At 48.0% G+C, this 26,850-nt stretch overlaps 1 protein-coding gene across 2 annotated transcripts; it reads right to left on the reverse strand.

The window, feature by feature from the left end:
* Positions 1-1,580: 1,580 nt before the first annotated feature.
* Positions 1,581-26,025, reverse strand: ADORA2A (adenosine A2a receptor). 2 transcript variants are annotated; one of them, XM_057373846.1, is made up of 3 exons: positions 25,777-26,025; positions 10,942-11,796; positions 1,581-3,638 (listed from the first exon to the last, which is right to left on the reverse strand). In XM_057373846.1, the coding sequence occupies exons 2-3, from the start codon at positions 11,289-11,291 to the stop codon at positions 2,678-2,680; spliced, it is 1,311 nt and encodes a 436-aa protein (XP_057229829.1). In that variant the 5' UTR covers positions 11,292-11,796; positions 25,777-26,025; the 3' UTR covers positions 1,581-2,677. The 2 variants fall into 2 exon arrangements, with proteins under 2 accessions (XP_057229829.1, XP_057229828.1); XM_057373845.1 differs by lacking the exon at positions 25,777-26,025 and adding an exon at positions 25,321-25,393.
* Between the last annotated feature and the right edge of the window lie 825 nt (positions 26,026-26,850).

Below are 26,850 nucleotides of genomic sequence, written 5' to 3' on the forward strand. Positions count from 1 at the left end.
TGCACACAGCCCACCCCCTYCACACACCCTTCTCACTTCCAGCCTGGATCACTAATATTGAAAGGGACTGGACACACTTAGGGGCAGCTCAAGCTACAACACGAAAGCTAAATTCAAGATATCTGGAAAGTCATTAAGCTCGCTTGGTGATCTGGTTGGATAGGAAATTTTTCCAAAGCTACAATCCTAAGTTTGTCCATCAACACAGATCAACTTGATYCTTGTGGCAACCAAGCAAGAAACTGCCAAAAGTGAGCGTGGAGATGCTCAGGAAACAATAGAAAGCAACCAGCCCACAGCAGCTGCTGAAAGTGTGATACAATGTGGTCCAAACCATCCCTTGACAATGGCAGCTAAAGCTCAGTAGGAGACGTTCTGCACTCGTGTGTGTTCCAGCACATGAGCAGTGCTGGTATTTTCCCACACTTCCTTCCCTGCTCTGCTTCTTTGTGGACCTAATTGTTATTGACATGAGTGCCGGATGTAATCTTGTGTTATTCTTAGAAACATTTCAGCTCCCAGCTGAGGCCTGAAGAGAACTGCCCCCCATTTTCCTGAGTTCCTCTGCCACTGTTACAGGAGGTCAGAGAAGCCATCACACAAATAACCTACAGAAATATTCCATCAAGAAAGATCAAGGGTAACAAGATCCCGAGTCACCCTACAGAGGAGCTCCTATGACGTCAGTCACAGGGAAATGACGTTCCTTAATGGTGCTGGGGTGATAATCCTCTCCTCTGATGTCAGACTATGGGCAAGAGCTGTGCCAAGAAAGCAGCAGTTCAATTAAACCATGAAGTCTATGTGTTACAAACTGGCCCATCTTTCTCCTGAGCACCATTGTGGCAGCCACATCTTTTTATCCATCTCACGGCAAGTTTTGTGCTAGCCCAGAGCAGCCATGCATTCAAACACATTCAGCATGACAAACTTCTCCCCACCTTCGGTAGGGACACTGGCAAAAAGAAAATTATCCTCAAAATAAAACAGATTTTCCATTTTAATACTTCACAATATATAAAATAAACATGGAATAAGAACACACCTAACCTGCTCTTCCGCAAATATCAAAATCCAGTTTCCCTTGGCTTCTGAAATGTTAGTGGACAAATACAAGAAGGAGTCAGATTTGAGGGATGAAATTTCTAAAGTCTTCAGCTAGGGAATGAGCTTCAGATCCCTGGAATTACCAGACCTTTAGTTTCCAGTAGGACCACTACTGCCTGTCTCTCCATAAGGCTGGTAGTWTTGGAATGTATTATTTGTCAGGAAAAAAACCCAAACCAGACAGTCTTCAGGTGGAATTTAAGCTGATGTGTGTTTCTGCTGTCCTTGAGCTGCCAGAGTTCCTGTGACACAGAAAATTATCCAACTGCTGTGAAACACCTCTGCAGCAAACCACATCAGCACATACACTTGCTGCAGCATGAACTCGCCTGTTCTCTTCTACAGAAAAAAGAAACTGCAGTTTCTAAGATAAGTTGCAATACTACTGACACCTTTAAGTTTATCAGAGAATGAGTATCTTGTAACCAGAGAGGCCCATCTCTGTTGGCCTCTGCACAACAGGGACACATCACAGGAAACAACTGAAATCACAGGAGATCAGGTGTTTAAATAGAGCTGGAATGCCAAAATTAAGTGGAAGGTATGTGTGTGGGCTGCYCCCTATGCCAAGAAATAAGAAAAAGATCCCACAGCCTTTTGAGTGAGGTTAAAAATGACTGAAATATGGAATATTACCTCCCCTCATACACATTGGGGGCCATGGAAAGAATTTGCATTCTAGGAGCTCAGGAGGACAAGCACAGAGACAGGGGAAAGCAGAGGGTGGCACCAACCTACAGACAGCTCACACACCCACAGCCCTGGCCTGCAGCACCATGTCCTGCTAACAGCCAAGGGAAATCTGTGTTACAGGGGCTGCTTTGGTGGATTTTTGGACAAAGTGGAGAGCTAAGAGCTTATATTTGCCTTGTGCATCTGGAACAYTGAGTGCTCAGGGAATGGATATGAGTTCTTGCCCATCTCTTATAATTTAACATAAAGTAACCCTATCACATGGAAAAAAACCTGAGCAACCTGTTGCAGTATAAGCTCTAAAAACATGAACTGAAAGGCAAAATGCCATGGTTGAAAGTATCCAGAGCTCCCATCAGGTAAATTCCTTCCCTCTCCAAGCAGCTCCCAGCATCTTTCCTGACAATAGATTTTGCTATTCCCTTTCTGCTTGTTGCAGGGCCACAGTACCGAGAGGGCCCTTCCCAGCTGCCCTGGGTTATTCAGGGAATGCTTCCAGCCATGCTTCTATTTCCATTGGTAAAGACAGCAAAACCAACATACAACCACAGGCACAGTACAGCACAATGTCACGAAATCCCTGCAACAGCAGTCTCCCAGTGCTGAACGTGGAATGCCATCCTCGACCTTGACACTGCTCTTGGTGACAGGTCAYTGACAGGTAACGTGTCCCTCCTTCCTTAGTCCACCTCAGTGGTCTCTTGGCTTTTCTCCAGTCTGGTATTCAGGATCATCCAATAGTCCTGGATATGGACCCCTTTCTTCACAGCAATCTGAATACACTGCTCTCCCCCCGCCCCCCAACTTCCCTTTMTGCCATGGCAGAGGTCACCAATGGAAAGAAAATAATTCTACCAGGAAGACTTTGAGAGTCTCATCAGGAAACATCAGCTGCGGCGAAGGCTGCTCTTTCCAGATCTGAGTAAGACACCTGGGCATCAATTAGCTCTTCACTGTGAAGCTCCCTGTTCAGGCGTGCGTCTGAGAGAATCCCATTTTTGCAGGAATGTGGGAGATGCCCATTTGTCTCCCGGTCCAGAGCATTTCCATTCTGGTGCCACTCCAAGCCAGCTTTGCATTTGTTCAAGTCCTGCTTTTCGGGATCCCTGTGGATCTCCCCGTTGGTGTACASCTCTAGCGCGTACTCACTGATCCGGATGCTGGCGTTCTCCGCGTCCCCCCCGTGGGTGGAAGTCCTGGAGCTGGCTGTTCCTGCCTTGAAGGGCTCCTTGCGGCCCAGGATGTGCTGGCTGATGATTTTACGGAAGGTGTATCGGAACTCCCTGATCCGGTAGGCATAAATTAGGGGGTTTACAACCGAGTTAGCGTGAGACAGGATAATGGCCAGATACATCAGCCACAGGGGAGCGTGGGCACAATTTGGGCAGAAAAGGGTAAAGCAGTTGATAATGTGCAGTGGAAGCCAGCAAAATGCAAACAGTCCAACAATGATGGCTAAAGACTTGGCTGCATGGACTTCCTTCTGCAGCGTGGAGCGGGAACGCTCCCCGTGTACCATGTTGTTCTCCATCTGCTTGAGCTGGCGCCGGGCTGCCATGAAGATTTTCAAGTAGATACCGAACATGAGAAGGAGGGGCAGGAGCACACAGGCAAAGAAGTTGTAGTAGACCATGTACTCCATGGTGACCACGGCCTCRAAGAGACAGGCCACCATGCTGTCGCTGCAGTTGATGGGAGAGGACCTGTTGGAGCCCAGCTCTTCGATCGGGGTGCGTTTGTGCCACCCCAGCATTGGGGTCAGGCCGATGATGAAGGACAACACCCAGCAGATGGCAATGATGCCTTTGGCTCGAGAGCCTGTCACCAASCCATTGTACCTGTAAAGAGGAGGAGATGGGATCTTTATCAGTGTCATTCAACAAGCTCCTGGCACCCACAACCTCCCAATGGGTGCATATTCCAAAGACAGTGAGAAAGGTACCTGCTGCATCAGAGGGGCCTTTGAACTGCTGTGCAGAACCCATGCAGCACAGCAAGAGCTCCATGGTGACACTGASAGCCACCTATTTCCCTACCCTTTCCTTCAGGGAATGAGTAGTTGAGAGAAAGGCAGGGAAATTAATTCACTTTTCATCTGTGCTCCTTCACTCCACCAGTGCTCTTGGGCATGCACAAAGGTCTTGCAGCCTGGATAACCAACAGCACTGCTCTGACCCTGGTGATGAAGATCACWGTGGGTCTCTTGCTGAAAGCTGAGGCAGTGTCTCCTTCCTRGCAAAGGAGCAGCCTTTTAGCATGGAATTGTTAGGGCTGTCTTGCAGCAGATYTKTAAACCAAATAACACAAAAGAASCTGGWGGYACAGTGCTGCTAGCCCTGAGTCCAYRTTCTGGTGCCCTCCAGGAAACCCTACAGGCTCAGCAGCAGCAGCCAGGTTGGCCTTGCAGAGCACCTCACCCTGTTCCACCATGGCACTTGCAGGAATGCCAGCACCACCACTCCTCCTGAAATAACAGAGACAAGTCAGCAGCTTTCCTCACCAGCCCAGCTAAGCTGAGCCCATGTCTTTCTCAGAAAGGAGGAATGAAGCTGAGRACAATGCTCTGACTGCAGCTGTGCCACGGCTGCACTGCACACACCAAAGGGACCTCAGTGGTGGAGCTATTGATATGCCTGGCTGATGCCAGTGCTTTTAACAGTAAACTCTCCAAGATCTGTTGAAATAAACAAAAAGCAACCTGGTAAGAATCTGACAGCGCTGCAGAGACCTTGGCTTGTTTGAAATATCAGCCAGTTCCCAAGGCCTCACAGGTTACTGCGAGTCCTGAGCTGACTCTGCCAGTTCTTCCCTCTGAAAATGTAAATCAGGGCAGCAGTTTAGCATTTCAATGCAATTTCCTTCCCTGGGTAATGCTCAGCATGGAAAGTAGATGGCTGGATTCCCACATTGTCCAGCATAGGTCCCACACTGCACTTGACCCCATGAGTCTGTGATCGGACGGTAGCKCTGGGCTCCCAGTGTTTACCCAGTGCTCCTTCTCCTTCTGTCCCCAGAATTCTCTCAGAAAACAAACATTAAAAGAAATAATACAACAAGCCCCAGAAATCTTTCCATGCCCTAATGAAATAATCGCTCCCACAGGTTCATGCTCCTATCTCAACTCAAGYTCAGGACAGGGGATGAGAGAGGCTGCTTTTGTAAAGAATGGAGATCCTGCACATGCTTAAATCCCTGCTGGTGTGCCTTGGAAAAAACAAGACCCATCAGCCTTGACTCTCCCTTTCTCACTGTATTTCAGAATCAGAAAAGAGTGAGTGGATAAGGGAGCCAACCACACAATTCCCAGCACCCAAAACACACATAAATTGTCCTTCCAGAAATGAAAGAGGAATTCTGCTGATTCTGGGGGAGRAAAAGGTTTTTTCCAGCAATTAGTGGATCCTGCCCAGTGCTTAAGGGATGCAAAGGGCACAGCCTGGATGGTAGCAGAGAGCTGCTCACATTCAGGCCTCATCAACACATCAAAACAGCATCTGTGCTTTGAAATGTACACTCAGGGAGCAAGAAAGTGGCTGAAGGCCCCTTGAAACTTGGAAAAGCAAAAAMCAAAACAAAACAAAAAGAATACTAAACCAAAAAAACCACCTCACCAAAACCCTGCAGCYCTGGAATTAGCTACATCTTGTCAGAGGAATTTTGAAATCCTGCAGCTGTTATCCCACGACTAGAGATGTCCCTTCCCCTCCACTAAAAATATATCCATTACTGCTCCAGACAAACACCTCCCCACACTTCCCCCTCCCTCTCACCCTCTGGGGATTCCCATGCAAGAAGCTTTACAAGGCTTTGGAGCAGCACTCARCCCAAACAGCTTTCCAGCTGCAGTGTGCTGTGCTGCAGTGCWTGTCCACAGCACCTTKCTCAGKATCTCCAGGTGTTAAGAAAGGAAGMATCTCATGACACAGTCMATRGTCTTGTGTTGGCCACTGAGAAGTGTTAATTTGTTTAGGAGAGCTTAATTTCTAGGATGCACGTGAGGCACCTCTGACTGACTTGGCTGTGGTAGGGTTATAGTCCAGATGGGCTTTCCTGGACTCTTTCCTTTTATCCACTTAGAGATGTCACTGAAGACACTGTGTACATCTCTGTGTACTTKGTCTCAGTATCTTTCCAGGCTCACAGCAGCCAGGCCAAAGCCACTCTCCCTTTCCCCAGTGCTGCAGAGCTCCACAGGGTAATTTCAGGGCTTCCCAGACACATTCCCATCATGTGAGTGCAGGAGACACAACCTGCTGAAAGGAGCTGGCCACGCCTGCAGCCCACGTTCTGCACAGCTGGAGGTGACTTTACAGCATGCCTGATGTGTCCAGACAGCACTGGATTGTCTGTGCTCCAGCAGYTCTGATTCCTGGAGATAATGCACTTGCTACACTAACTACCATTTCTACTCCTGAAATTCAAGACATAAAGGACATTAGGGATGCTCATGGTGGCACTGGGTTCAAGGATAGGGTCACCTGCCTCCCCTAGAAAGTGAAACCAGCTTTTGCAAACACATGAAAATGTGAATGTTTTCTCCAAAATAGTTTCACCTGTCGTGCTGCTCTCCCAGCCACCCAGCTGGCAAAATGACTGYAGGAGAACAGCTGCCCTTGGTGAATGTACAGCTCCCCTGGGCTGCTGAGAGTAACTTGGCTGGGGATGTGACACTTCTGGGTCCTTGGACTAACTGTGTGTCATGGAGGCAATGATTCCTGTGCAGAGTCTGTGAGACTGGGTGGAAGACAGAGCTGGTATAAGAACCACAGAGTCTTCAGGGAGGAGGTAAAATCTTTGCATACATTGTGTGATAYGTGGCTGGCCTAACTCACCATCACAGCATCCTGCTGCTTGCCTTCCCAACCCTCCTCTGGACAGCACTGCACATCCTCTGCCAGGAATGGAGCATTCTGCAGACCTTTTACTGCATCCCCCAGAAAGCCTGTGCTCAGCTGAGGGCTTTGAGCTGAGTTCCAGCAGTGCTCAAAGGTGTTTGACAAATCACTACAAAACGCTGCTCCCTGAGCACGTGCACTCAACAGCCCACACCYCAGGCAGCTGCAGCCATCGGGGACTGGAGCGAGGAGGAGTTCAATCCCTATTACCTGTACCCGGAAATGAGAGACACTGGCAATCCCACATCATTCAGGAAATCTGGATGATTTGGCAGGGCAAGAAATCAAAGCGCCAAATCATGCACCAACTAAACAACCTTTCCCAAAACCCTGGGACCCAGGAACCTTTCTCCCCTGTTCCCAGGTACAAACTGATCATAGTGCTTGCCCGTGCTAGGGAGGCAGAGCAAGTGGGATCCCACAGGTGGTSCCCATCATTTCTTCTCCAAGCAGCAGAAGCAGGAATGATGGGCAGACACAGTTCTGCTCACAACACAATCAGCTTGCAGAACAAAACCTTGGTAACAGTGAGTTGTGTGCAGCCCATGAAGCCACTGCTTTCAAAGCTGTGCCCACGTTCAAAGGAGGAGGAATTACACTTTTCTCATACAAGAGTGAACCTGCCCTAAACCTATTTAACATGAGCACATGTWGGAAATGCCTGCCATAAAGTCAAAAGGTTTATGGCGAGCAGAGACAAAAATAAGTCCACATATGGCTCAAAGTGACAATAAAACATTAAATCCCTGATTCACTGGTTCACATGCTTACCTATGAGCATTTCAGAAGGCAATCCTAGAGAATTAAAGCAACCACTGAAACAGAATGTTCTCAGCTCAGCACAAAGGTCCCTTGCACATCTATACTTCATTCAGGRTTGGTGCTCACCTTCCCTATTTTTCCTGCTCCAGACTTTGAGAAGCCAGCTCTTCATGTCCTCTGGCAGAAAAACATCCCAGTGCCACCTCAGAGCTGCAGTTTAAATCACCACCACATGGGATAAATCAGCCCCAGAGTTCCAAACGTCAGGGAGCTGCACCTTAATAATGTTTTCCCAGAGGAGCATGGCAGCAGCAAAAGCAGCTTTYATCAGAGGAGAAGGCTGCAGTTGGCACTGTGTGACCCGTGTGCTTCGTGCCTGAATCCAGCACACAGAGCAAGCAACAACCTCAGCAACCTCAGAAAACTTTTCAGTCCGGYTGCAGGAAGGAAAATTGCCCCTTTCTTTGCAGAGCTACCTGTCCTTCCCTGGGAATGTCTTTACCCAAATGCCTGCACAGCAGCACGTGGCTGGGCACGGTGCCCGCAGAGCCTTTGCTGGCACCACGGAGCCTGGAAAGCAGCAATTGTTCTTGGCCCAGGGCTCTATCCTGGGGCTCAGACTCACAGCCAATTTTGTTCAGAGCACCCGGGGGTTCGATATCAGCCGGTGCAGGTTTTCAGGTACCTGSCATGGGAGAAACCTCATTTTGTCCTGAAGTGAACAATGCCTGGGGCTCCCTGCCTGGGGAGTGCCTTTCTGCCACTTGCAGAGTGTTACACTTGTGTAAGAYCTGGCAGAATTAAACAAACTGCTAGAGAACTTGTGGAAAGTTTACCAAATTCTACACAACATTTTAGTGGTTTGTAAGGCAGAATCCATAAGATATTTACAAATTAATTTTAGCCATTTTAAAATTTCAYCTATAAATGTCTTTTCTCACTGCAGTTTTTAGGAGGAGGGTCTTTTCTTCATGGAAAAATAATTTCAAAGGTAACTCTAATAATATATTGAGGGGTACAAAACCAAGCAGTAGCAGAAAACCCACTCTTCTGCCWTCTTAACACTGACAGTTTATTTCTGAAGGAATACACATCCACATATGCAGTTACCTTAATTAGGACAAATCAGACATGAAATATTTAAAGAGAAACAAAAGAATAAAAAGKTTTGGCTCTTATTTGTTTCACCAGAGTGAAGGAAGTGTGACTTATTAAAGAGCTAATGAATATTAGCAAAACCTGGTGTTRCCTTTCATGTCCTGTGAACAGGAGAAGGGGCTTTCCCAGGTATTAAAGGATGGAATGAAAACAACACGTGGTTAGTGGCAGAACTTCCCTTCAAATTGTTTGACCCATTTGTGAGATAGACAGGTATTAGAAAAAGAAAAAAAACCATGAGGATGTGGGCAATCTAAATTATACCACATTTCCCTCTTCACATAATCAGCTTTCACTTTCTCATGTGTCTGAGACTATAAATCTAATGCTTATTCACCCATAAATTCTTAAGGGGAAACACAGTTGACAAGTTCATCACTGCTGCTGTGAAAGGACAAACCAGCAGAGGACAGGGAGGAGGAGGAACCCATTTATTTACCTGTGGGTTTCTGCATCCAATCAATCCCTCTGTTCCTGGGRCGGAAGAGGGTGTGCTCTGTTTTTTCCAAAACAAGATAGTGAAACCAGTGTCATGCCCAGCATGATGTAGTTTGGTTTTTCTAAAAGACTCTTTACCTTGGCTGTTCCAGGAAATTACATTTTCAAGACAATATAGTTACAGTGATAGCCCCAAAATGGGCAGAAATCCAGATTTTTAAAATCCCTTTCCTGGCAAGTCATCCTCTAGCARTAAGAGTACTTAAACTGTCAGCAAAAGTCTTCAGAGTTAGCTCATGAGAGATGAAATCAAGACATTAGCCCTTCTCAAAATCATTTCAGAGGCAGCTCCCAGGGCCCTACATGTTTTCTTGTACCATTTATCATTGTTTTGGTTTATAAACTGAAATCCTCTATAGCAGAACTGTAGAAAAGTGGAGACAGGCCAGTTTCAAGCTACCTAATTTTGACAGAGTTTTCTCTGCAATGGAATGGAGCAGKTATTCCTTCCAACTCCATCAGAACTAAGAGCTGTAACAGGTATGATCAGTAGGGTTTGGAACCCACCCATTAATGGTAATGTTATACATTACATTAAAGGTGATTTTACAGCAGCACAAACTTGCTGAGGYGAGGCTTCAGGAAAGACTTGGCTGCCCTGGTCCACATGGAAAGGCAATTTCCACTCTCCATGGCTCCTATTCTGGTCTGAACAGAAGGTTTGTGTTAATTGACATAAGTGCTGCATGACCAAAGTATTTGGAAGAGAACTGAATTGCACCGATCAGCACAAGTGATTGTGAGGATGTCCAAAACCCCAAGTTCAAGAGCACAAAAACCAGCAGATTGTTCCATTTTTGCAGGCACATTTGTTGTTCAGGAGAGAAAGGCAGTCTCTCCATTCCTGAGAGTGGGCTGWATCCTCCTAAGGACAAGACAGGAAGGAAAGAGACTCCCACACTTCTCCTGCCCCAGCCTCTCCAGGGGCTTCCTCTCCATCTCTGGAGCTCAGTGAATGACTCGGAGCATTGTCACAGAAATGCAGCGCTGCCTCGAGCCCACAGCAGACACAGCCCATCACAGCCCATCACACAATGGCAGACACAGCCCATCACAGCCCATCACAGCCCATCACACAACCAGCTGTGGGGAACTGGGCTGAGGGGCAGCCCCCGTGTGTGTGGCAAAACCTCCCCTCGTCCCACACCAGCCTCCCTGCTCAAACACCAACTAGCAGCCAGTGTCAGTCATTAAATGTCCTGTTCTTTCTCTAAACTGCAGAGACCACAAAACRACCATCTGCAGTTGGGTCACGCCTCCACCTTGAGGCAATTCATCCTGTGCTTCCAGAGCCAGTGCCCAAGCCAGCCCAAATTTTCCTAAAGCCCATTTCTTGGTAGCCTGCTGCTGCTTCTTCTCTCTTCACATTTAATGGATCCCTGAAAGAAAACCCCTTCTCCATCCCCCCAGCCCTGCTGCTACAGCTTCAGGCAGAGCCCCTCCCTGCCCACAGGGAAAGGGAACAARCTGACCTCACCCCATTTCTGCCCCCTCCATTCCCACTAACACCTCTGGTGCCACTGGCTGAAGGCACAGGTTACTGATGCTGCTGCAGGATTCTATCCTGGAATGGGATGGAATGGCAGCTCCCAGGCAGCACCTTGGTGATGCCATGGACACACACCACAGGAGAACAGAGAACAGGAAAAGGAAGTAACCAGAAAACCCAACAGCCAAGGCAGACTTGAAGACCTAGAAAAGTTTTTTTTTCAAAATACAAGAGAAAAACCACTGATCCTCATTTAACTCTTCCTTCMTTGATTCATCTCCAGACCTGTGGTTTTTAGGAATGCTCAGCCCTCACCACCCCAGCCCTGCCCTTGCTTACCTGAGGGGTATTCGGATGGCAATGATTCTGTCGATGGCGATGGCGAGCAGGCTGAAGATGGAACTCTGAGTCAAGACCAGGACGAAGCAGGCAATGAAGAGGCAGCCATAGAAGAAGGCACAGAAGCCAGTGCTGATGGTGATGGCAAAGGGGATTGCCAGCACGCCCACGGCAATGTCAGCAGCAGCCAGGGACACCACAAAATAGTTGGTGACGTTCTGCAAGTTGCTGTTGAGATAGACGGCCCAGCAGACCAGGATGTTGCCCAGGATGGCCAGCACKGCGATGATCAGCTCCAGGATGATGTAGGCTATGTCTGACAGAAAGTCGTCCTTCCCATGTACTAGCATGGTGAGAACAGCCAGGCCCMAAGCTCAGCGTTCATATCTGCAGAGCACTCAACAGCCACGACACCTCAAAGCTGCCTGGGCTCCGTGGAGCTGCCAGCTGGGATGGCTGCTCACACACACATGGCTCTCCCCAGAGCTGCTCGAGGATTTTGAGAAAAGAAGCCCAGGGTTTGYCAGCTCCAGCAAAGTGGATTAACCAGGTGCAGAATTATTCAAACTCCAGCAGACCAACAGACGGGAGAGTTTCTCTGGGAGGCTGACTCTGCTCCCCAGGCCACAGAGTCCAGCAGGCAGCAGAGCACAGCGACTGTGCTGTACAGCAGGGTCACATCAGCTGCGCTGCTTTGTTTCCTGTTGACAATCACTGTTCTAGTCATGGCTTCCTGTCATCTCCATACCTACTAGCAACGTCCTCCGCTCCTCCTTGTCACCTTTTCCCACKAGGACTTGGGAAATACTTTCTTCGGCTGAAGCAAACATTAAACTTCTTCACTTGCAGTTTCCTCTAAAARGAGAAAAACACCAACCACATACACTAAGTAATCAGCTCTACCGAGGAGATGGAGAAAGCAAAATCTCATTAAAGCGGCACATTAAATTGATAACGGATATTTAACAGACCTAGAAGAATACATTATTGGCAAAATTCTCACATTTTGTCTATCCTGAAAGCTGCAGGGCCAAACCCAAGTTCAGGAARGCAGTGCTTCACAGTGGTGATGAGAAACAAGGGACGTTTTGTTTTCGAGGCTACCAACTGAGCTGGCACTTCAGCAGCTGCTCCACAGCCCGCCCTGAAACACGAGAGCCCCACTAATTATGTCCTGGCAAGTGCTGAGGCTGCACAGAGGAAAGGTGGAGRAGCCTTTCACACACACCTGTCTCCCTCTGATCACAAACACCAGATTTRAGCCATCACGTGCTGCCCACCCTCACGTGCTGTGCACAGAGCTGCTGCACCAATGTCCCGCTCTGCAAGGACAGGAGCCCTCATTCAGGGGGTTGTGCTGCTGGGGTGAGTGGTCACCCCCTGTCTGGCCTTGGTGGACAATATCCAGAGCAGGGAGGATCGTTTGAGGAGTGCCACACAGGGACATCTCTGAGGACATTCCTGCTGCCCATGCACACCTTTGCAAGGCTCTCTGCAGCTCCATGATTATTGTTCATGTAAATCTGTGTCCTATAAGCAAACCATTTATTCATTTCCTGCACTGTCCACAGTGTCTGTCACATCCAGAACAGCATCATTCCTCACCGACAGCCCAAACACACCTCTCCCAAAATGACACACAGGCACGAGGCCAATGGCATCTCTCAGGGCTGCAGTCGAGTCCCTGCAGTGTCACACRCAGCTCTGGGACTAAAGGGGACACAGCCCTGAGCTGCACTTGATCCCAGCAGATAAACATCACCTGCACAGCCTTGCAGCTCACCTCGWAGGGGTGCAGTTCACCACAGCATCAGATAAAAATACACAGGGGAGAACACAGCTCCCTGAGCTTTGTGCCACTGTCAAGAGATAATTGCTTGCTGTCCTCGCCTGTCACTTCCAGAGTGGGTTGCAAACCTTATTTAGCAAGCTTTAGCAGTAATATTTTCTCATTAATTTAAGAAACAGCTTGAAACATCAGAGGGCTGGGAGAGAGAGAAACACAGCACAAGCTGATAAATCACCAAGCTCGGTTCTGAATGCAACATGAACCTCCAAAACACAAGATTTTTGGGCCCCATCCACAGGTGATCYGGCGTGGTCTCACCCAGCAGGGTTTGATGCCTTTACAGTTCACTCTGTTTTCAAGACAGCAACCAAATTTCTCAGGATAAAATAAAAGGGTAAAGACAGTGATAATAAAAGAAAATATGATTAACTTGTGATTCACATCTGATCTCAGGAATATAATCTAATTTTAGACCTTTCATTGATTTAGAGCTCTATTRCTAATGCTGCATTTGAAAGGAAAGTGAATGATTTTTGGTGGTTTGGACATGCTTCAAAACCCTTGCTTTTCTCCACCTTCAGCTATCTTGTTTCTGTGTTTTGTTTGGTTTTAGTGGACAAAATCAACAGAAGAAATTAGTGTGCRATCTAGCTATTAAGAGGAAGATAAAGATCATCCATTTAATCTTTTTTAAAGAAGAAAAACCCCAAGAAGTCTCTCTATTGTCTGTGCTCCTACAGGAAAACCTCCAGGTTTTCAGTGACCTCCTCAGGATGGCTTCTACTCTCTTGGATTTCAGGGATGTCAGTGATATGCCCCTGCATCACTCTGCAAACATCTGCTTGTCCATTACAAATCCCAGCAGGTTTGTTTCAAAGCAGAGACACTGAAACCTCACCCTCCAGCCCAACTTCCAGGGAAGGGGATTAGAAGTAATATAAGATGGAAATAAAGATCTGGAGGGAGAGAGAACAGAAGGGACAGGATGAGAGATAAACAATGTTTTGTGCGTGTGTGTGTGAGCAAGAAGGGAGGAAAAAAAAAGACAGGAAAAAGCTGGTAGGAGGAAAAAACACCAAAACGAAGGAAATAATGGGCAAAACATGCTCCTAAGAGGAATGGGGGTGCTGCCTCTGTGCCTGAGGCTCTGAGGTGGGTTTGGGTTTGAGCCCCACAGGTTCACACCTCCCCACGCAGGCCAAGAGCATGGCCAAACTCCAGTGCTGGTAATTAGAAAAAAAATTAACAAATTACTGTGGCATTCTTGAGCCAAAACTGCTATAGAAAATAAACCCCTACAGCTTCCCCACGAACTCCTCTGAGATGGAGTCAAAAGAGCTGAAGGAGCCCCTGTTTGAAGGGAGGCTGCCWGAGAACTGAACACCTTAATCCTGATGCTCAGAGGATTTTCCTGAAGTCCTGCTCGGGAGCTCTTGCCCATSGTGCTCACAGCTCATCCACCTCAGTGAAGGGGATCAAAGCAAAGTTTTGGATATTCTTCCCCATCTGAGAGCTTCCTTCAATAGAATCACAAACCCATAATAATCCTAGATGCAGTTTGTTTAACTTGACTCTTTCAATGGCTCATCTCAAACTCCAACAGGACAAAGAGGAAAGTTASAAACTTCACTGTGGAGGTCCTGCACACATTAATGGCTCAGCACAAAGCTAAAATTTCCTACACCTCTGCACGATCCTGAAAAAGCACAGTGCTGGAATCTGAAGTTTAATGACGACATCACACAGTGTTTTCTGACACAACAGAGCTTTTAACCTTCTGCTTTAACGGTTTCATGGCCGGATGTTAAATTTGAATTTTTTGTCTCTGAATTTGTTTAATCCCTTGCTTCCCATCTCCCTACACAAACAGTGGCCTCATTCTTCATCCCAAGCCGCAGTCATTTATTCCGAAGCAATCGGAATGTTATGTCCAGAAAAGGACAGAGTGTCCTTCCACCCTCTGCTCTCATATGGGCCAGAAAACACTTGGAGTTCTGCAGAGCCAGCACATCTCAGGGGAGAAATGGCTGGAGCTGAGCAGGTGTCCCAGCCACGACAAACAACATTTTGTGTCTGCTTCAGCGCCTCCGAGTAGCCACTGACATCAGAAAAAAACAATTATTGGCCACACAATCCCAGCCTCACCTGCTGCTGACAGAATGTGCCACAACCCAGGAGGGTTCATGTTCAACCTGAGCTCACCCACCTCTCCTCATTCCTCTCTCACAGTGCTCACCTGACATAACAAATCTCAATTTTAGGAGTGTTTGCAACTTGCTTTAAAACAAGAACAGCTCAGTCTTTTTGCTTAAAAAGCTAGAAATTCACTGCACAGGGACAAAATTAAATAGAGACCACCAAGAGAAGATGACATAGATACAGAGGCAAGAATGAAATTTATTGTAGAATTGCCCACTTAATGCAAGACCCAAAGGCTTAGCAACCAGGTCTAATAAGAAAAAATTAATTAACAATCTGCTTTACTYACTGGGGAAGTGTATATTTAACATCTCAGGCCCTTGAGGGATCAGCATGGCAAGCTTGTTGAAACTTAAGGAAAATAAGCTGTAACACCCAACAGGCTGGACAGCTACAATTAGTATTTCTTCATAAGCCCGTGTTTTATTTTGTTAATTCCTTCTTGATACCCCAGGCTATGTTCCRGCCTTTTCCCCATTATTAAATAAACCTTTTTTGTCATTCACAAACCTGTAAAGCTGGTGCTCTGTTCGTTTGTAGTGACTTGGAACACTCTGTTCTCTCTCATATTTCAGYCCCAATGAGAAACTCCTTGAAAATTCAATAAAGCATCTGCACAGCACGTTCCCATGAAGCAATTCACCAGCAGAGCCTAAGCAAGCTTTAGTTTGGCATCTCCAGTTGACTTTGGACCAAGGTGGTGCCCCTTCTCTCTGCTGAGTGCCAAGAGCATCGAGCTGAGCCCGTGGCCAGTGCTTGGTTCAAATCACCAGCTCAAACAAGCTCCAGGCTGGGTTTGGGAGGTTCTGGCTGCCCAGGCTGTCTCGTAGTCCCTCCAGGCTGGGTTTGGGAGGTTCTGGCTGCCCAGGCTGTCAGTGGCTCAGAGCAGAATCACCCTCTGTGCCTGCCAGGCTCACAGTGCCTGGGACACTTCAGTTTGACAGCTCCTCTCACGTATTAGCAAAACCTCCAGACCACCAGCAGCCCTTAGGGCTGTAGGTGACAGAGTGCAGCTTCCCCGGGCTCCAGAGGGGTTGGTTTCTGTGTCTGCTCCAGGATGGGGCACCAGAGGCAGCTCAGGGGCCATGGAGGGGTGTTCATCAAGGCTCATTCCACAGATCACAATCTTGCATCTCCTTTTGACAGCATGACCCTTCCCAGGTACCAGTCACATGCAGATCACCTCATTCCCTCAGGGAAAATCCTTGAATACACACATGGCCCTAAGCAGAGAAATTGGTGCYGCTAAATCATTTGTTTCCTACTTTCCAAAGCCTGGAGGGGGAGATGCTTGTCAGTTTTTATCCTCTCTTTGAAATCCTTTCAGCTCAAAGAGAATCTCCTTATCTTTTAAATCTAAGACTGAGAAATCTTGTCTCTCCCCACCACTTCAGAGGCTCAAGTCACAATAAACCAATGTGCTCACAGGCACTACACGAATTTGCAAAACAACTGGGGCTGTAAAACATAYTGAAAACAGGTGTCCTTTTGGGAGAACGATAGAGAGGGCAGCAGGAGCTCTTCTCTGTGTTGCTCAAGGGTTTCTTCTCTGAACTTCGATATTTTATGAATATTTCACAAAGAGCAGCTTCCCAGGTCCCTGACTGCTCACACACAGCAGTCACCCCGTGAAAAGATGCCTGGGTGGGGCAGGAAAGAGGAGGAAGGAGGCATCACCCACCTAACCAAGACATACATTTTCTGATCCCTCTATTTGCTTTATTATTGGCTGCTGGCTAAATGATCTTTTAGGTCATCTGCTTACAGTAATAGGAGGAAATTAAATATTAATAATAGACTATTTCCCTCTAGACTGCTCYTTGTTAACAAAGGATACGAGTGAAACAAAGCAGGCAATATTATCAGCACACCATGGTGGTGGTTTTCAGGTACCTGGAGCACTCCCTCAGCCTTCCACACGCCTGTGTGGACATCCCTGCAAGGGCACAACACAGGGAGCTGTGGAAATTCTTATTCTATCAAGGGGCTCCACRTGCCAGTGTGACCCTTCCAGAGCACCATTTCAGACTTTATCCAAAATATCAGCTGAGCCACTGATGCTCTGACTGCAAAAATGCAGCGCCAAGGATTTTTGGAAGCACAGACTTTTTCTCCTCTTGGGAAGTAAAGTCTGCTGTAATATAAACCCTACAGTGGGCTAACAAGCTTTATGGATAGGCTTTGCAAATTCTCCTGAAATACTGRGTAAAATGAGAGCTTCAGCTTTGCTAAACTTGGTGTAATCCCCTCTTACAGGAAAGCAACAGCCCTCCAAGACTTAAAACCTTCCCTCCACGTATTTGGGAAAGGCAGAAGAATGGCTCTTCAGAGACCTGCACTGTTGGTGAACTTTGTATTTCAGTTTAAAAATGGGAAAGAGGGGCAACAATTCTGTTTCACATTTCCATCCTGGTGCAGTCCAGGCCAAAAGAGGAGGCTGTACTCCAGGAACCAGCATGGTAAACCTGGGTGTAAAGTCTGGACTGATTCACCAGAGACCCAGACCRCTGCATCAGTGACAGTAACAAAAACCGTGACAAAACCACACCCTGTGAGCCTGKTCTGTGTTTCTCTTCTCCTCCTGTTTATGCCCATTAGAAAAAAAATTCAAAACCAAAACTGCCCCAAAAGTGAAATTCTACTGGACAAGAAGGAAAGGTCATAACACAGATGGGCTGGCTGACAGGAATGGCTAATCCCAAACCAATATTGCAGCTYTGCCTCCTGCCCACCAAGTGCTAGAAGTGGATTAATTTTTATTGTGGTAACGGAAGAGAAGATTAGAACAGAACACATTTGACCATAGTTTTTTTCCTAAGTGGATGTTATAAATGTTTAAAAGCAAGGGAAAAACCTCACAGTAATTATTMCAATTCTAATGGTCACAAAAAGCCAGGGAGGGCGAAACTAAGTAAGGCTGAATGACCAGCAGTTAAATAAGCCAGATCAAACAAACAGAASGGAAAAAGCTCCCCTGTGCTCAGCAAAGTCTCACTGGGCAGCAGGCATCATGATACATTGCCAAAAGACACCRAAACAGGTTGGATTTTTGAGAAAACTATTTCTATCCAGGATGGCTGATGTTCATTTATCTATGGCGGCATTTCTAAAAATAAAAAAAATATAGAGCATTTTCATAGGCTTTCATAAGGCAGACAAGCAAAAAAGCATAATTAAAACCATGTACCAYGGCCAGAAACAAGTTACTACTGCCAATATCATCCACGGTGTCTCTGAGGAGCCAGTTTTCYTTTCCTGTGTGAGAGAAGAACTCAAAGGCAAACTCTGCCTCCCCCAGCCCTACCAAAGCCAGCTGTGCTCACACATGAGGAGCATTTCCTTCAAGGACGAAATAAGAGAAAGGAGGAAGCAGAATATAAAGAAGAGGTGACCCACTGAGGAATACAGGCAAGAGGAGAATTTACTCTGAAGATATTTATTATGTTGCTAATGCATCCATTCTGGTCTATTTTAAAATACTGGAGTAGGCTTCTCTCCAGATGTGACTTTGCCTCTCATTTCTATACGCAGTTTCCAGACAGGCAGTTGAGAATTGGGTACATCTGTTCGTTTTCCTGCGTTTTTATCCAGTTGTTCCCAAATCCTATTTGCCTTCTCTAAGTACAGGTTTCCTCTCTGCCATGCCCTGGGATCCCTGCTCCCTCCAGCACTGTCCTGCAGGATTTGGGAGTGTTTGCATGAACTCTGATGGTGAAACAAAAACTCACCACAGTGCACGGAGAGCTGTTGTAGCAGGACAACCAACATCCGTCTACACCAGAAAGAACTCTTTCCATCTCTCTCCATCTTAAAATGTTTCCCCAGCTGTCCCCCCTATCCTGAGGAAAGCACTGTACAACACTGTTCATCCCAAAAGCAGGCAAAAGCCATAAGAACAAATGTGCTGTCCCCTTTGCTTCCAGCAACTTTCCCTCAYCCATTTTGTAAGGTACTTTTCTGACTGCTAATGCTTATTTGCTCAGTGTCAGCCTCACCATCCTGTCAGTGTTTCTGTCGCAGCCTCAAAGCTATCTGACACATTTTTAGGACTCTGCCACCCTCTGTGGATAAGGAGTTGATGCTCTGATGATGCCYCGAGGCCAAATGCCCTCACTTTGTCACTCCCTCTCCTCTTTGCTGTGAATTGCACCACACTGCTGCCACCCTTGAGAGGTGACTTGCATTTCCACTATCACAGCCAGCCACAGCCACACTAGGGCTGCTCAAAGGRACTTTTTTTCTCCCCGAGTCCTTGATTATAATCCGACTTATTAAGAACTTTCCAATGTCACTGTTACTGATCCTGGAGTGTCTGTGTTGAGCTGGTGTTCTGAGGACTCTGAAGTCCTTCCTTCATTTCCTAAGCCCCTGAGCTGTGGTCAGAGCACATCCGYCCCAGTGACAGCCCCGTACCTCTCACGTTTCCTGCTCTGACAGCTCCAGCCTGGGCTGGAGAGCACGGAGCTGCTGGGAAATGACACTGCTCACCAGAGGGTTCTTCCTTCTCCATCAAACCATCACACTGGGCACCAGCAGCCATTCATAAATCACTTCAGAAAACATTTCACTGCATTTGGTGGCTGTTGGTGAGCTGCTGTTCTTGTCCAGAGGGAGAAGAAGGGCAACGAGAGCAGAACAGGCACCTCCACCACCCTTAGGAAGTGGCCCTTCTGTCCTTTGAAAATTTTAGATATTTTAGAGTCTCTGCACAAGCAGACATCATAGAAAAGCTCCACCTGTAAAGAAACTTGCAATCGTTTCTCAAATGCATGACAATCACAATCCTCACACCTTGCCAAACAACAATAAACAAAAACGACCCCTAAGGCAAATTCCTTAGGGACTGTGACATTTGACTCCAAACACAAAAGATGTTCGTGAAGCAGGCATGGATCTCAGGGAGGTGCTCAAAACAGAGACCCCTGAGCCCTTAAAGAGGATGGTTCCTCCCAACTGGACTGTGTCCATCTCTTGCCTGCTGTAATCACACAGCTCAGCTCTATGGTGGCTACATGGAGGAAAAGAAAGATTTCCCTTCAGCAGTGGGGTAGGAAAGTTAACAAAAACCCTAAATAAATCATAATGGTCAATCAGACTTTGGATCAATATTTCATAAGAYAGGATGACATAAAAGAATAAGACAGGATGACATAAAWGAAAACATAAWTTTTTTAGGTGCTTGACAAAGTTAGGTTCCTCAGTTTTAAAAGGTTCAGCTATAAAGGCCTGGGTTTTGGGATTGTCAGAAAGAGTCACAGATTACCCCTGACTAGGTAGCCATTAGCACAAGTCCATTTTTTGCCAAAATCTGGGCTGCAGAATATTTTAGCAACTTTTTAAAAGTCAGTGTACATCTCCMCACACACTCCAGGAGCTGTAAGGGTGCTGGTGCCAGCCCAGGTCAGTCTGATTTTCCACCATCCCATTGAACCTGGGCACTGATCTGTGGATTGGACGTATGTGGAAACTGTAATTATTCAAATCAATTTCAATCACGTGTCTCTCTTCTGAAGATTTTATTAAAAAGCCACATACCTCTTAGCTGTCTCTCATCCTGGGGAATATTTCCTATGGAAAATCCCAGTCTGTGCCCAAGTAGATGGGCCTCATACTGAAACCAAAGTTGTTATTATCACACAATATGGTATTTAACCACCTACTTCCCTTAAGTCCTTAAGCTCAACAGCTGATTCATACCAGGATCTGACACTCCTGTTCTACTGGGGAAAACTCAATAACCAAAATGATAGCGCTGTTTGTAGATGAYTTTCCCAGTACAAGAAGGGGGATTTGGGTAAGAGGCCAACATTACAGAACAGGCAGAGAGAGCAGAAACACTTATGGGGCCCTAGTAAGAAAAAATAAGAGGATGGAGGGTGGGGGGAGGAGAGGCAAGAAGGAAGAGGAGACCACAAAAGTACAAACCCAAACCAAAACATCTCCAACCAAGCCAGGAGAAAAACGGAGGAGACTCTGAGGTCTGAATACTAAATGAGGAAAGAAACTTCTATCAGGGAAAACTGCAAGCCTCACCATTCCCAAAGGGATGCACTCGGCTCCGTTCAGCAGCGCTCCTGCCCCGCTGGGTGAGGGGCTGCCGGGGGATGCTCAGATGTGACCCCGGAGAGGTTCAAGCAGCCAAACCCCCAGGAGATGCTGAACAAGGGCCACGGCTGTCGCTGGGAGCCACACACCGGGCACAGGGAGACAGGGAATGCCGTATGGCAGCCTGCCGCCAGATAAACCAGCCATCTGCAAGSAGGAGAGTGCCGGAGTGCCTTCCCCCCGCAACTGGGAGCAATCACAAATGCTAATCAACACACAGACAGGAGCCCAGCATGTCACCCGGCACGTCTCCAAAGCTCCAGGAAAACCCCCCTTTCCTCTCCCTGTATCAGAGAGGGACAGGAAGATTCCCTCATCCCCTGCGTGCCTTTCCCTCCCCCTTGTCCCTGGCTCAACCATCCCAACAAGAAGTTTCCCTCCCTTCTAACTTCTCCATTGTCTCAGATGCATTGTTTGCAAATGTTCCCCAAAAATGCTTTGTAAAGTATTCTTTATTCCTGTTTCAGGTCTTTCCAYATCCCTGTGTAACACCTGGACTTTATCTCGTTACCTGTCAGATAGTGATAAACCTACTGCATGCAACCCCTGACTTACCATCTAAGATAAATACAATTTGTCTTGTAGCTGTCATTTTTTTTTAAACCATGCCTTCCACAGCTACATTTGTGTGGTAACAAAATTACTTAATTTGGGGTTGAAATGTGTACCTTTTCAAAAAATAAAAATAAAAATATCCTTATCAGCAAGAGCAACAGGACCCTGGTTGAGGAGTGAAAGAGTTCACACCTTTACCCACTCACATTTTCCAAATACCTGCATTTGCTGAAGTGCTTTGAAATGCTCTTTGCTGATTGCCTGTGGGYTGCCCACTGTGGTCAGGATGAAGAATGAACACAAAGGAGGCTTAAGCTGGACATTGGGGTGTTTCTGCACCCCAGGAAAGGGAGGATTCTCCACTGCAGGTCTTTAGGATGGACAAAGATATCAGAAATGGCAAATCCATAGCAGATCCTGCCTTGGGCACAGGCCTGGATTAGATGACCTCCAAGTGCCTCCTGAGGGTATTTTTCATAATTGAGAATTCCGTGTGCCATCTGTCCATTCTGATCTACAGAGATTTACTGTGGAAAAAAAAAGTGCAATACAACCAATTCCTGATACAGACACAACCTTTGTGAAGGGAGGGGCATCTTGTGACTCTACAGAAGGAACTGAAGYCTTCAGAGGTTAAATCACCTTCTGTGCATCTGCCCAGACCTTCCTGCCCTCCCAAGGCAAAATGCTGCCAGTTCTCAACCCCAACAGACCAGCTCTYAATATTTAGCTACAAAAGCATCTTATTAAGTAGGCAGCTTCCTCAGCAYTTTTTAAATGAGCAGAGAGGCAAGGAACTGGTGCTGTTTTGTTCAAGGAGCTTTACCAAGGCTGTTCAGGTGTGCTGATGCAAAACCTGAAGATGGTCCATTAAGCAACCAAGCATTTTGGTCCCAAATACCAGACCTGATGAAAGGGAATAACCCTCCCTTGATGTGTGAGAATCTGCCCTGATTCCTTGACTCACAGCTCAAGATCTCTTTCCTGGTTTTTAYTTTAGAGTCCAACAAAAATTGAAGGTTTAATAGCCCATCTCCATTTTCAGATGGAAATCACACAAGAAAGAACAACCTTGGGAGTTAATCACAATGCAGATCAAATGAGGAAATGAACGAGCAGAGCTGGAATCTGTTCAAGCTGAGGACAAGGACAAACTTTGCAGGACAYCAAGAGTGATGCTGGTAGCAGTGTTTGGATGGAGAACACCTCACTCCCAGCTGTGCAGAACTCAGAGACCTTCCCCACACTCTGCCTCGTCCCATCTGCAGTGGGTGGAAGTGTCAAACCAAAGTGRAGAGCTGAAGTATAGTGAAAACGGTGGGAAATCTGTGAAACCTTAAACATCCTGTACAGACAAGAAATCATACAGCCATCAGTCAGCCAGCAGAAAGGAAGTGGTGAAGGGGGAGGCTTTCCCTCCACACAAGATGGAAAAGCAGCCAGGCTCAAAAGCAGAGGGGAACCAGACCCTTCTGGGACAGGACTGAAAGGAAGAGTGAAGATTCAAAGCAGTCTCCCTAAACCTTCTGCTGGGCTGAGCTTTTCCCAGTAGTTCTTAAGAGAATTTAACCACATCATTCTACATGAGGTCCATTATTGAAGATTAAACAAGAAAGATGAATAGCTTCCAAAAGTTGATTATACCCAAACGCAATAGCACCAGCAGCCCTTATGGAAACATCCTATTAAAATACCAGTAAATACAGAAATGCAAACATGGAAAGCAGGAGGCTTTCCAGCTCAGACCTTTAGTGCCTTTTGCATTCACTGGTAGGACAGAGGCTAAAAACATCATTACTGGGCCAACAGCCCATGACCTGGTACAGGGTGATGCTGATTCTATTCTTTTATGCATAAAAATACATAGGGAAACACACAGATTRTGAAAATTACAAATGTACTACACGGGTAGCATTAAAAAGGGGACCTGATTGCCTTTTTAAAATTTTTTTTCACACCCTGGAATAGGTAATTGTAATTTTACGTACACACATACAGGTTTGCAGTTTGTACCCATGTTTTCCCTACAAATTCAGAGGTTCACAGCTTTGCTRGTTAATTCAGAATTTAATCCATTTGCCACATTAGACAGGATTTCATTTCCATAGGTTTTTGTGATACGTGATTGCRTTTATATTGACTTCTTTTATTGAGATTCAAAATAAGGTATTTCCTCCACAGTCCTAATTTAATTGAAATATTTCTCACAGTCCTGCTGGTCACTTTATCTAATCTTTTTCTACTTGGGCAATATGCTCCGGGGGTGTCTGCAACAGCAGGGGCTGACCATGCTTTCTCTCTCTCTCTCTGTTAGTTTTTTCTCTAATGCAGGAGAACGAATTATCAATTACTCTAGTTCTTGAGTTACACGTGTCTGAGACTTACAAGCCTGATAAGAAACCTGAAAACAAATACATCCAAAGACTGAGTTATCTAATAGTCGGCCATCTGCTTAGTAAAATAATTTTAAGTAGTTACAGCAATTCTATTAACTATTTACCAAGTGAGTCATGTTGTTCTCTTTAAGTTAACCCTTCCYGTCTCTCTGTGGGCTCAGTGCCCCAGGCGGTTTTGAAGAAGGTGCTGAACCACATTTCCTCCTTTCAGGCGACAGCAAATCCCGTGGACTCGAGACYCCCCAAACTTACATTGAACCAGGGCACAAAAGAGCAGTAAAGCAACCGTGACTCTTAGACCACACAAACCACCATGCAGAAAATCTGCCAGGAGCATCCCCGGCGAGGGCAGCACACAGCAGCACTGACACAGCGGGAATGGGACCGCACCTGCTGCCTCAGGCACTCCGTCAGGGCTGCTCMCTCCAGACGGCTCCGGAGCCCTGTCCGCCAGGGCCAAAAGCCTTCATCCTCATCCTGCCAGCAGCTCTGCAGACACCGCACACCGTGCAGCCCATTTCCCTGTCCTGTACAGGGGTGCAGGCCCCTCTGTGAGGGGCAGCTCCATGGACACACTCACAGGGTACCGAGGCTGAGCTCTCCCGGCCACAGCAAAGGGACTCCGCTGAGAGCTCTTTTCAGCCATTCGGCAGAGATGAGGCAGAGTTGGGACTTGTGGGGGCAAGGAATGGGACAAGACCACACTGGTTTGAAGCCGTCCCCTCAGTCCCTGCCCTCTTCCCCCTAACACGGCTGGGAAGTGCATAGAAATCTCCTTTGAAAGCACTACAGAGAAGTTTGAAGGATGAGGGGTGCTCCTATGGAATCACTAYTCTATGATTAAGCACAAATATCTGCTGAAGGGCCGGCGGAGGGCTGGGTGCAGGGAGGCAAAGTCCAGCACCTGATGTTTGAGGGAAGATCCGCGGAGCAAACATCTTGGAGCGCGGGGGTGTGTCGAGGGACTGACAGTTGGGAATCAGCTCGGAGTGAAAAGCACCGGCTCCAGGGGAGAAACACCATCCGAGCCGGGCAGGAGAAAGCTGTGGCAGGGCAAAATCGCCCCGTCTTGGGGCTGGGGGCTCGGCAGCGTGCGGTCACTTTCCAAATTGGTGGGACAGGCAGGACAGGGACCGAGGCTGCCGCGGACGCCGTGAGGGAAGCGGAGCCGTGAGGGAAGCGCAGCGCGGCTGGCGGGGTCGGGACCGCCGCGCTCGGGATGCTCCAGCGGGACGAGCCCCGCAACCCGCCCCGGCCGGGAGATCCCGCTCCGCCCCGGGAGCTGCACCCCGGGCCCCCGCCGCCCCTCCCCGCGGGCCCACCGGCATCACCCACCTGGCCTCGGGGCTCCGCTCCGCTCCGGCCGCGCCCGGAGCCGTGTGCCGGTGCCGGCGCTGCCCCGCTCCGCTCCGCTCCCGCCTCCGCGCAGGACGCGGCTGCCGCGGCTCCCCCTGCAGGGCGGCTGGGGCTGCGCGGGGCGGGCACGGCAGGGGGAACGGCAACGGCAACGGCACCGGGAATGGGAACGGGAACAGCACCGGCAACGGCACCGGGAATGGGAACGGGAACAGCACCGGCAACGGCACCGGGAACGGGAACGGCACCGGGAACGGCACCGGGAACCGCACCGGGATCCGCACCGGGAACGGCCCCGGGAACCTCACCGGGAACGGGAACCGCACCGGCAACGGCCCCGGGAACCGCACCGGGAACGGCTCCCACTCTCACTCCTGACCCCGACCCCGCTCCCAGCCCCGGCGGGATGGGTGCCCGGCAGTCCCGCATCTTTACCTGGCGGCCGGCGGTGATCCGGCGGTGCGGGGCTCGGTGCCAGCACGGAGAGCCCGGAGCAGCATCCCCTCAGCTGGGCTGGAGGAGAGAAGGTGCTTGCTTGAGAGTCCTTGCTTGTCGTGAGGGACCTGCAAGTGACAGAAGCGGGCTTTGACTGGGCTTGATCTGCATACAATGAAAGGAGGAAGGAAAGAAGAATGGAGAGGGGAAAGGGAAGGGAAAAGGAGAGGGGAGAGGGAAAAGAGGAGAGGGCAGAGGGGAGGGGAGGAGAGGAGGGCTTTCTCACTGCATTATTTTAAGCATCTACTTCTTTCCAGGCTGGAAAACCCACCCAGCGAGTCGAAGCCTGCAGCCGTACCACACAGGGCTGTGGTGGCACCGTGCAGWGCTGCGGGGACACCGGGCCAGACTGCACACAGAGAAACTTCACCCCCTTCTCTGCCTAGCTGCCATTACTGCCTACGGAAAGGAGCTCCCGTGCATTGCTACTCTGGAAGTGTTTAAGAGTTTTCTGCAGAGGTATTGACTATTTGAGAGCAGTTTCACATTCCCACCGGGTAGGTCCTTGTGGATCCCACCAGCACACAGCACATTTCCCACCCGCGGTGTCCCCGGGGCTGTGCCTGTCCCCAGCCAGCTCCGGGTCCTCCGAAGGACTTGGGGACAGCCATGACTCATCTCGRAGCAATTCTGAAGCAGGGAAAGAACCTCTCAAGAATTTGATCTCCTGCTCTTTGTGGCTCTTTTCTAAGTTTTTTTTTTTTTTTTTTAATTTCTATTTCCCGAGTTTACCTCTTAGCAAATAATTAATGTACGTGCTCCTATTGGGTGGACATTGCAAACAGGAAAAACCACCAGCGTGACTCCACACTGCCCACCAACTCCATAGCTTATGACAGACTGATCCATCTCAGTGACTGCCTGCCTGGCCTTCTCCGTGCAGGGACTGCCACAGGTTTGGTGCTTGTGCCGTGCAGTGAGTTTTTATTCCAGGATCCCCCACTCCAGAGASGCTTTGCTCCTGCTACCTTGGCCAGAAACCTTCCCACACCACTGACCCACAGCACYGCTCAC

The sequence above is a fragment of the Malurus melanocephalus genome, unplaced genomic scaffold, assembly GCF_030028575.1.
Source record: "Malurus melanocephalus ecotype Western Australia unplaced genomic scaffold, MMel_1.1 scaffold_208, whole genome shotgun sequence".
Classification (NCBI taxonomy): domain Eukaryota; kingdom Metazoa; phylum Chordata; class Aves; order Passeriformes; family Maluridae; genus Malurus; species Malurus melanocephalus.